This window comes from Dicentrarchus labrax, unplaced genomic scaffold (assembly GCF_905237075.1).
Source record: "Dicentrarchus labrax unplaced genomic scaffold, dlabrax2021, whole genome shotgun sequence".
NCBI lineage: Eukaryota > Metazoa > Chordata > Actinopteri > Moronidae > Dicentrarchus > Dicentrarchus labrax.
In genome coordinates this window covers 8,994,838-9,005,926 of record NW_026136719.1, presented here as the reverse complement: position 1 = coordinate 9,005,926, position 11,089 = coordinate 8,994,838, and the positions used below count along the sequence as shown (strand labels likewise).

General features: G+C 37.6%; 1 protein-coding gene across 1 annotated transcript; it reads left to right on the top strand.

Moving 5' to 3' along the window:
- The first annotated feature begins 2,954 nt into the window (after nt 1-2,954).
- scamp2l (secretory carrier membrane protein 2, like) lies at nt 2,955-10,336 on the top strand. The gene is made up of 9 exons (XM_051378393.1): nt 2,955-3,121; nt 4,491-4,568; nt 4,658-4,744; nt 5,540-5,669; nt 5,774-5,902; nt 6,447-6,606; nt 7,047-7,148; nt 7,682-7,799; nt 8,678-10,336. Exons 1-9 carry the CDS (start codon nt 3,065-3,067, stop codon nt 8,831-8,833), a joined length of 1,017 nt encoding a protein of 338 aa, XP_051234353.1. The 5' UTR covers nt 2,955-3,064; the 3' UTR covers nt 8,834-10,336.
- The last annotated feature ends 753 nt before the right edge of the window (nt 10,337-11,089 follow it).

Below are 11,089 nucleotides of genomic sequence, written 5' to 3'. Positions count from 1 at the left end.
TGTATCATTGCAAAACTAATATGATATATACCAGCAGTGTTGGGCTTGTTCCTCAAAACACTACTATGTAATATAAAACACACAAATACACTATTTGGTAATCCCTCAGAAAAGCAGCTACGCCTTCAAACTGACAGTATTTTCTGGAGTCTATGAATGCTTAAAAGTTACAGGCTAGATGGCTCAAACTGATGATGAGACAATCTTTTAAACACATTTTTTTATTTAGAGACGTAGTCTATCTCTAAGTCCAGTATTGTTAAAATTAAAGTAATATTTTCAGCCCCTGGATGTAAGTGTTTCCATGATCCGAGCTAGCTTGTCTGCTTCATGAGAGGCATGATTACAAAAATTAATTTGGGGATGCGATTGGATTGTTGAATTTCAAAACAGTAGTGGGGAGACAACAAAAGTAAGACTGTAACTGTGATATTATTACTATTATTATTTTATCTGTAATTAGTTAAACTACTGTAATATTATTAATATTATTGACTAGTAATACGTTACTACCTAAAACTGCAGACCTGTATAATTAACAAGGGTGCAGGTGTGGTGAAATCTGCCCACCATTAGTGTTTAGGTGAGACCATATAACTTTTGAAAGAAGAAATAACATTATTTCTTCTTACAGAAATACTGAGTTCATGAGAAATGTAAAACTTGCTCAATTCAGTTTGCCGCTGCTACAGTATGACCAGTAGTTTATGGAGACTAATGTTGGCAAACTACACATATTGTGCAGTTAATTTGTTGACTAACTTGTGCTACTGTTACATCAGCATTTATCATTATCCTGTAATAAACCTTATTCACGGCAGCCATTTTGATATGAAGTAGTAGTTGTTACCAATGATACTAATAAGGCTCTGTTCCATTTAGTGTAGCAGAGCTTTTGCAGTGAGCCAACATGCACAATAGCTGCACCCTGACTCTGTTTGACCTGAATGGAATGGAATCTAAATCGGTATCATTGGCAACGCCTGTGTTTACCCTATAATTTCATGTTAAAATGGCTGCTGTGATAAAGGTCTACTGTCACCACATTAATAATTATATAGGCTCACTTAAAAGAAGAGGCTGAATTGTGTTCTAAACCTCAAAGACATAATCTGCTGTTAACTGTCTAACAGTTTGTGTATATTGTAGCAAATATTTACCCAGTCAATGGTCACTTATTGAAGTGATTTCACAGTCTTTGATAACCGTGTGGTTTAATGTTACAGTGTTGCTGGCTGAATGCCATATCATTGCTTTAGGGATCTGTTGTCTCCTACAAGGAAATGAAATTAGACCTTCAGTACAGGTGTCTTCCTCTTGCAAGAACAGATGATTTAATATATGTTTTTTTTTCTGTCACTGGCCTTCTCTGCATTTGTTCTTCCTTCAGGTGCTGCTCCGGTCCTGGAAAGTCGTTTGACTAATTAACTTAGAGGAGCAAGAGTTACTCAACCCAGGAGTCAAGTATTTTGCATTTTTATTGTCACAGAAATGATGGTCTATGGTTGGGTGCTCATTTTTCCTTCTGGTAAAAAGTGAAATTGGCTTTAAATCAAATGTATTAAATCTAATGAACTGCTCCGGAGATACAGCGATTGAAACTCAGCTCACCTCTCATGCAGCCCAAAGAGAGCAGGCAATGCTTTTTTTTTGTTTTCATTCACATTCACAAGTCCATGTGTTTCATCACCTTTGAATATCACGAATATCATAAAAATGTCCAGCCATAAATAGAAATAAAAGCAATTAGGGAGCATATGCAACAGCTAAAAGAGGTGCAGTGATGAAATGTAATGTAACAACGTGTAATAACAACCTGCCCAGCCTTAGAGGGGATCATTATGTGAGGAGTTATAACAAAAGCAACCTTTAAAGTAAATGTAGTTTCTGTGCTGCAGTGTCCTAATGAGGAAGATCAGATGTGCTGAAGTCAACCCCAAAAGTGATGCAGCTCTGTGTATTGTTATTACCCATCTAAACCGGTAATAATAATAGTTTCTTTATAGCGCAAGAAGCACAAAGTGATGTACAGAGCTGAAGGGCTAAAAGACAACCACAGGCAGTGGTGGAAAATGTATTCAGATATCTGTTACAAGAAAACATCCTGCATTCAAACTCTTACTTAAGTAAAAGTAGAAAAGTATTAGGATCAAAATATACTTTTGAAAAATCGTGTATATTACTAGATTAAGATTAGTGATGCATTAATGTGTTTCACTTTAATGTTGCAGCTGGTTAAGGTTGAGCTTTTTTGATTTGATTTATTTCACATCTCAAATAGATACATATAAACCATGTCAAATATTGCAACAAATACATACATATTCCTAAAAAAAGTTAGAAAAATAACTTTGCTTTCATCATGGTCCTAATTTTAATGACTTTACATACGTTAGCTCCCCTATAACAATATATTAGTTGATTTATATTTCGATTAATCTAAATCTGCAGTGTAATTCTTAACTAAAGCTATTAAATGAATGTAATGGAGTAAAAAGTCTCAAATAGTGTAATGGACTAAGTATAAAGTAAAAAAAAAATATGGATATAGTTCCTTAAATTGTACTTAACTACAGTAAATTCAACCGCTGACCACAAAACATAAGCTGCTGCACAATAAAGTTCACATTAAAAGAAATAAATCAACCTATAACAGGACATGGGTTCAGTCGTTTATGGATGTCACAATTCCGACAGCACCTAAAGGCAACGTGAAGCCTTTGAAGCCCAGAATAAAGTTTTAAAAAAGAGCTCTCTTTGTACGTTCACCACAATAGACTGCATCTCATTTCAAACCCAGACGTGAAGGAGACTGAATCCAGACTGTCACGAGAACCGCACATTTGAAACCAATTGACATTGTTTCTAAAAATATTGGCTAATTGATTAGAAATGACTCCGGGACAGCCTCCGGTGACGCTTGTCCACCTTATCGGCCGACGCATGCGCAGAGGCCTAGTGTCACAGCAGCACCATCATCAGGAGGAGCAGCAGCCGCCGACGCCGGGGGAAAGACGGGAGCTGTCGTGTTGTTTATTCCACACAAGATAAACTTTTCTCCACAATGTCGGGATTTGACAGCAACCCCTTCGCTGACCCAGTGGACGTAAACCCCTTCCAGGTGACTTTGCTTTATGTGTGCGAACCGAGTTTTTAAAAAAAGGGTGTATTTGTTTTTTATTTCGTGTAAAGTGAAGACTGAAAGAGATATGCTGCAAGGAAAAAAAAAAACCTGTTTGGTTGGTTGCTGGGTTTGGCCTCAACATTTCCTGACTGTGAATCGACAGTATTTTGTAGAATGACACGTTGTAGTCCAGTTATTGGCTGTGTATAAAGATTAAGTGTTAAAACGGTGTGTTTACGCCGTAGGTGGGCTGTTAACTCACCTGCGCAGGTAAGCAGAGCCACGAACAGGTGCCTGTTGATGTTCAGCCATCAACTGTGACTCCACTTCAACCATTCGCCATTGATAGAAACCAGATGGCACATTACTGGGATTTAATGGCGCACTTCGGTGCCTCATACGATCTTTAATTAGTGGTGTGTGTGTTTGTCTTTTAGTGTATTTATCACATCCCAGTGTGTTCAGGTCTAAAAGCTCTGAGAGTTAATGGTTATAGTGAAAGTAGCACTGTGTTTTTACCTGTGTGTGTGCTTAAAGGGAAAGAAAACATCATATTTTGCTTGTTTAAACCTAATGAACTGTGTTTTAATTGAGACAAATGTGGTTCAGGGCTGTTAATAGTTAATGTGGTGTGTCTTCCTGACTGGATGTGACCCAATGGGAGACACACACACACACACACACACACACACACACACACACACACACACTGCACTACTAAACTAAAACATGGCTTCTCAGCAATACATCCAGTGGTGGAATTTAACTAAGTATGTTTACTCAAGTACTGAACACAAGTACAAATTGGACATACCGTCCAATGTATGTGTACTTTACTAATTCTATTTTACTCAACTTTACACAAATATTATAATATTATAATTTGTCTCACAGCTTTAGTTACTTTGTATATTACACTTTTTCAAATGCTTCCTGTCCAGTGAAAACTGCCAAATTTGGTGATTTTGAATTTTTTTGAGGAAATACTTCTTAATCCAAATAAACCATTTTAAACCCCGTCTTGGATTAGCTGGGGAAAAAAGCATTGTCACAAAGCTTAGCTTAGAGTTTATGAGAAGTTGACATTTAGAGATACATATTTCTCACAGGACAGTGACGCTACAAACATATCATGATTTCATATAATATCATACACTGATGTAGATTAAACTATCCAACAGTATATAAAGTTCTGAAAATTTGCTCAACCTTAAACATCTACAGCAGTAATATTAATCTAAAAAACATAATAGTAAAATACTTTATACCTTTTTTCAGTTCACTTTTGCTACTTTAAGTACGTTTTGCTGATAATGCCTACATACCTTTTACCTGTAGTGGAGTTATGTTTGATCTTGTTTTTCAGGATGCCTCAATCACACAAGCCACCAGTGGAGCCAATGAAAACGTTGGGGAGTACAACCCATTCTCTGCAAGTGCAGCGGTGAGCTCATCTCTTTTTACTATATGACTTCTGGTGTGATGTTGTTCCACCGCTGAGAGGTTAATTTAGTTGCTTCAATTGTTTCACAGGGAAACAACACTGGCACGACGATCCCCATCTCTGCTTCCTCCTCGCAACCCGCCATCCTGCAGACCTCTGTGGAGCAGAGCGCACAAGTGAGTCAGATGCACACATTTATATATAAGGGAAGTTAAATAAGATGGTGGAGGTTAGACTGCATCTGTTGTTAGGAGTAGACACTGGTTTTAAGTGTGTAAAACAATAATAATACACAACTGTTAATGATTGTATTGTTGTACCAGCGAGTAGAACCTCACCAATACTGAGTTTTGTAGGCTGATATTGATACAATACATAGACAGAAATAGACTTTTTTTCCATATAAACAGGAATACCAAAAGACATTTTGCTAAGGATCCCTTAAAGTTATTAGGGTTATTGTGACACAAAATCTGTGATCAGAATATGTATATTTCAGACATCTTACAGTTGAAAACTCAACTTCCATATTTGTAATAAGCTAAAAACTGGGTGATAGTATTGCCTGATTGTAGTATCAATATATAGAAGTTGCGCTATAGTAGTAGTCAGAATCAGAAATGGGTTTATTGTCAAGGAGGTTTTTCACATACAATGAATTTGCCTTGGTATTTTGGTGCATAACAGTCACAATAAACATAGTAAGAGGAAAAAAACAAGAATCAATAAAAATATATCTCCTTTAAAATGAAAAGTGCTGCACATTCTTAAACAGTAGTTAGAGTCAGTAGTTACAACCCAACAATAATCGGTTGTGGTGGGGTGGATGTACTGTTGCCAGTGGTGTAGTTCATTCATTTTTCCCATCACAGTGCTATTGGGAGGAAAATGCAGCAGGGAGTTGTAGTGATGCATTAACAATATTCAACTTACACAGTGTTAAACAGTGTAGCTCTTCCATCACCCACCAGGCAAGTGCGGCTGCTGGCCAGGCTAACCTGATCAAACAGCAGGAGGAGCTGGAGAGGAAAGCAGCTGAGCTGGAGCGGAAGGAGCAGGAGCTACAGAACAGGAACGCAGGCAGATCGGGGAATACTGGTGGTAAATTGTTCAAGCTGTTTTAGAAGCTGGATGTAAACTCATGTTCTACGTATGGACTGTAAGAATTGACACACCACGCATTATGTTTTTTTTCTGTCTGTCAGCTAAAGAGAACAACTGGCCACCTCTTCCTAAGTTCTCCCCCGTGAAGCCCTGCTTCTATCAGGACTTTGAGGAGGACATCCCTGAAGAGTACCGCAGGTTATGCAAGAGAATGTATTACCTCTGGATGTGTAAGTACCCCTGCATGCAGTATTTGTTCAATACCTCCTCACACAACAAAGTGGCTTGTTTTTGAATATGAAAGAGTCATTGAAGAAGAAAAAAAGACAGTATGGCTGACATCAACACTCTCTAGTTTGTTGATACTTGTGAGCTGGAGATGGAGATTCTTCCTGTAGATTATAGTTTTGGCAAATGCATCTTCACGTTTTACTTTACAAAAGAATCAGGATATACAACATAATACCCCTAGTTTGCTATATGATATTGGTTAATTAATCTGACACTTTTGTGGCTTTTGGGGGGCTTTTTTAATTATATGATGATATTTTGAGATTCTCAGAATTTGCATTGGTTCAGTTCAGTGCACATTATTATAGTCAAAACATCACTCACACATGCCAAAGATGGTTCAGAAGAAACATACACAACCTTTTTTTTTTTTTTAGCTATCCAAAAGCCAAGTGGTGTACTAGTCTTTAGCTTGACATCTTTAGTGATAGTTACCATTTCACCTCCCCCAGTCCAGCTCATTGGTTTCCTGTGTTTCCCCAGTCCACAGTGCCACTCTCTTCCTCAACGTGCTGGCCTGCCTGGCTTACTTCACTGCAGACTCTCAGTACGGCGTTGACTTTGGTCTGTCCATCCTCTGGTTCATACTGTTCACCCCTGTTGCCTTCGTCTGCTGGTACAGGCCCGTCTACAAGGCCTTCAGGTACGCTGTTTCACCAGCCTCGTGCTGATTCTTTGATTTGCATTACTTCACAGGACTGGATGCAACTGTTTTGTTGTGAAAGCAGAAGAAATAGGGACACATTCAGATGAACTAGTTAGCAATGTTTTCTTCTTTTTTTCACTTCAATAAAACGTTGTGACACCCCGCTTTTCTTATCAGAGGAGAAACATCTGAAACAGCATTTAGATCTTCACTCAACTCCAAATTGCTCCAATTGGACTTAATATTTGTTAAAATTAAGTTGGAGGCTTGAAATTGTCGACGTGCCCTTGACTCATTTTTCTAACCTGTACCCTTCAATGTCTTCAATTAAGTGTAACCCCTATATCTAATAGTCTGGCAGCAAAAATCCTCTACTCCTATAATATCATAATCTACAATATCACTAATAACATATCATTTGTGTTTCTCCTCGCCAGGTCTGACAGCTCCTTCAGCTTCTTTTTCTTCTTTTTTGTCTTTTTCTTCCAAGTGGCAGTGTACGTCATCCAGACTGTAGGGATCCCCAAGTGGGGAAACAGGTCAGTGAGAAGCTTTTTAACTGAGTAATGATCATGTTGGAAGGTGTGGTGTAAATGCATGAGACAATTGTTTTTTTCTAACAACTAGTTTCTATTTTCATTGTTAAGAATGAGTCTGTACACTGTGCTTTGGGTAGATTTATAGTAAATGTGGATATGCATGGGTCAGTGTGTCTCTTCATCACATCTCTGTGTGTGTATTCTTGCCCTGTATCTCCTTTCTTGCATCTCTTTGACAGATTCCTCCTGCCCTAACTTGTCTGGGTTGCTGCTTTGTAAGTCTGGGACTTTTCTCTTTGGGTTTCTTTTCTATATCATGTAATATATTAGGCTTTTCAGTTTCCCATTATTCACTTTTTCAAATTTCATGCTTTTCCATTGGTCCCTGGGGCAGGTTAGGATGTTGGTTTGTTTCTCTTTAACTCAGTAATTTTCATATGATTTTATAATTTTGCTGTATAGTGTACAATAGACACTCCGTGTAGAGCAACTGTGAAATGACACATTTGTTTGTATGTCTCTGTTTTTGACAGTGGATGGATCTCATCCATCAGCATGATCCGCACAAACTTGGCTGTGGCTGTGGTTATGATGGTTGTGGCCGGTTTCTTCACTGTAAACGCTATACTGGCTGTCATCCTACTAAAAATGGTACGCTAATGTAAATGTTTTACAACTTCTCTTCACAAAAGGGAATATTAAGTCATGTTACACCTTTGCAGATACTCTGGTTACTGTTTGAAAATTAACCAATCAAGTTAAATATACCATGTGTGTCTGGGTAGGTTACATAACCCCAAGTTTGCTATTTTAACATGAAGTGCAGTCTACACATACTGTTTGTTTGCAGTAAAAGTAAGGATGGCAGTGCCTCATAATTAACTGAACTGGCCCAAAATAGAAAGTCGAACATGGCGCGGCATACATATACAATGCAATATGTGTATTCTCACCGTGGCTCCATATTGTTTATTCTTAGTCCAACTCAGTGAAGGCACATGTAGATCAAAGAGAGAAACTAAAAGTGGTGGTGGCAAAAAAGTTTAAACAGCAGTTGCAATGAAGGGGCAAAGGCAAGGCATCAGACGGAATATGAATATTTAGAAACTGCTGAAGGGTTATATAGGTTCAGAAACACTCTGAGCAAGCTGAGGCTACAGACAATGTATCTGAAACAAGTCAACCAAACATGCAACAATCCAGTATATAATTGTTAGGTAAATAATGGGAGATGGAAAAATGTATCTGCTAGAAAATCAACTTTCTTTTTAAGTAGAGTGGCACTCCAGTGGATGAAGACTTACATTCATTTTAACAGTATAGTTCATAAGAAATAAACATAAAACCTAAAAAAAAACCCAACCTAACCCACAAATTGACTCCACAAGCAGCTACTTACTGCCTGGGTGTACTGTGAATTAGATCATTGTGCAGGTGTTAATAGTGAGAGTTGACTAATTTGTTGGGTGTGGTTCGACATTTGATCCGCCCTAATCAGTGTCCCTTTTCCCCTTTTCCCCTTCCCCCAGGTCCACTCTAAGTACAGAAGGACAGGTGCCAGTTTCACCAAGGCCCAGCAGGAGTTCTCCCAAGGAGTCCTGACAAACCGAACAGTCCAGACTGCAGCAGCAAGTGCTGCCACCTCGGCTGCCCAGGGAGCGTTTGGCAGGAGTCAGGGAAATTAGACGGTCTCCTACAGTCTCCGTGCTTCAGGCTAGTCTCTTCTCTGACCAACATACCAGACTAGCTACTTCCCAACATTCTTCAACAAGTTCGGGAGATCAGGGTTTAATTATTTAATGAAAAGGGCCGGAAACAGGTTGGGTGAGGTGTAAGAAATCAGAAACTGAAGTTGAACAAAATGAGACAAAAAATGAGGCAGAGTGGGTATGACAAAAAATAAATTCACCTCATAACAGCATAACCCCTGGAATGCATTTAACATAGAATAAAGATATAAATGTGGGAGTATCTGCGGTGCACTACTGACTAAACGGGGTTCAGTTAAAAACTACATTTATTTAAATCTGTCATTGTTAAAGACCCTGCTGGTGAAAAGTATTAGGGTTTTTCTTTCTCACTCGTCATGTAGAAATAACATCATGGGCCTCAAAAATAAACTGTGTGTAGAGTTTGGATTATATAAAAAGCATACTTGACATTAGAATGTTTTACCATCAGTGAATGATGGAGCCACATAATGTACAGGTATGTATACAGATTTGTTCATGAACAGCAGCAGGTATTGTGTTACAGGTAACCAGTCTATCATTGTGCCTTGTGGGCATGAAGTACAATCTACACTACCGCGTTCTGTAAAATGAGAAGCATCCTGTCACATGTTACACTACTGATGGGCACAGTTGCAGTTACATGTAATGTTTTGATGTGTATAATACTGTATAGGATAAGCTGATGATTAATGAAGGTGACGGGATGAAGGGTTTCTTTTTTTCTACAATTTTAATCAGCTTACTGATCTAGATGAAGTGAGATGTACAGCTCTTCTGGGGGCAAATGAAGATGAGGTTTAACTTAATATTTTAATTCATGTTGAGTTGTTAAGAATAGCAATTATGTCTTTCTGTCATAGTATGGAGCCTTGTTGTGGTTAAAATGAAAAACAGGGTGCAGGTTTATTGTAAAGTTACCGACATATTGTAGAATTTAGACGTATTTACTAAAAGAACAGTGCATTCATGAGCGTAAAGAACAAAATATCTGTCGATTATCCATTCTTTTGACTTTGTGTTATAGTAATTATACTGCAGACAAAAGTCATGTTACTGAATAGTCGAAGATAATTTGTATTTTCTAGCTGCAACTACTTGTTAGGTATTAGCATTTTCATGTTTTTTTATTTGTGAATAAATGTTGTCTAATTCTAATCTTTTGTTACTGTAACACTAAATCATTTTGTTTAAATGTAACCTCTGTGCTTTAAGGCAGATGAAACCTACAATTTCTCCTGTGAGGATTTAAGCACAAGGCTGTTGGTTATTAGTGTTTTATCTGATTATGTTTGTCTTCATAGAGAAATTTGTTTTATGGTGATGATGATGATCAGAATATGTATTAAGGTGTGTTGTACATATTGGTGACTTATTTAAAACATATTTACTGGAGGCTTATTTGTTGGAAATCGGTTCTCAGTCTTAACCTTCAATAAACTGTAAAACTTCTTGTTACATTTCCGATGTCTTGAGTTTTTAGCTGTTCCACCGGAGAGGATTTTACGTGTAAATTATCCAATAATTCACAAAAAGCAAGGACTAGAACTTTCTTTTTTCTACTTTTCTCTCCCATTAATCGTCTCACAACCCCTCCGATTTATCTTGTGACACTTTGGGAGGCCCAGCTCCTTGATTAGGAACCACTGGACTTAACTACCCATACAACTGTGAATAAAACTACTCCAACAGCTACAACAGTAAAATGCTGCTTACACACATGCACCAGTAATAACAAGCTAATAGAGGCTAACAAAAATCAGTCACACGGGACATTTTACTACAGAACAAATAGGCTATTTATTAGGACTGGAGGACTTTAACTTGTAATGGAGTATGTTTATATTAAATTAAGTGAAGGACCTAAATATTTCTTACATCACTGGTCTTGTATGAAAGGTGTCCTTTACAGACTGCTGCTGTTTTACAGTCTCGGGCACACTTTTGGGTGTTTGTCTCACCCATTCTCAAAACATATTTTGTTTCTAATTTCAACAATTAAGAAACAAAACTGGAAAACAGAAATGTGGAAAAACTGGCCCTTGGTTTAAAAATCCTGTCTACAAGACCTGTAAACCCATTATAAAAATAAAAAAAAGCTCCATGGATAAACCTTATGGTGTCAAGTATATCCTTGTGGTATAATAAACTATATATTTGTATATTTATATATATATAATATTGATTGTAAGTTGTTGAGGACATTCATAA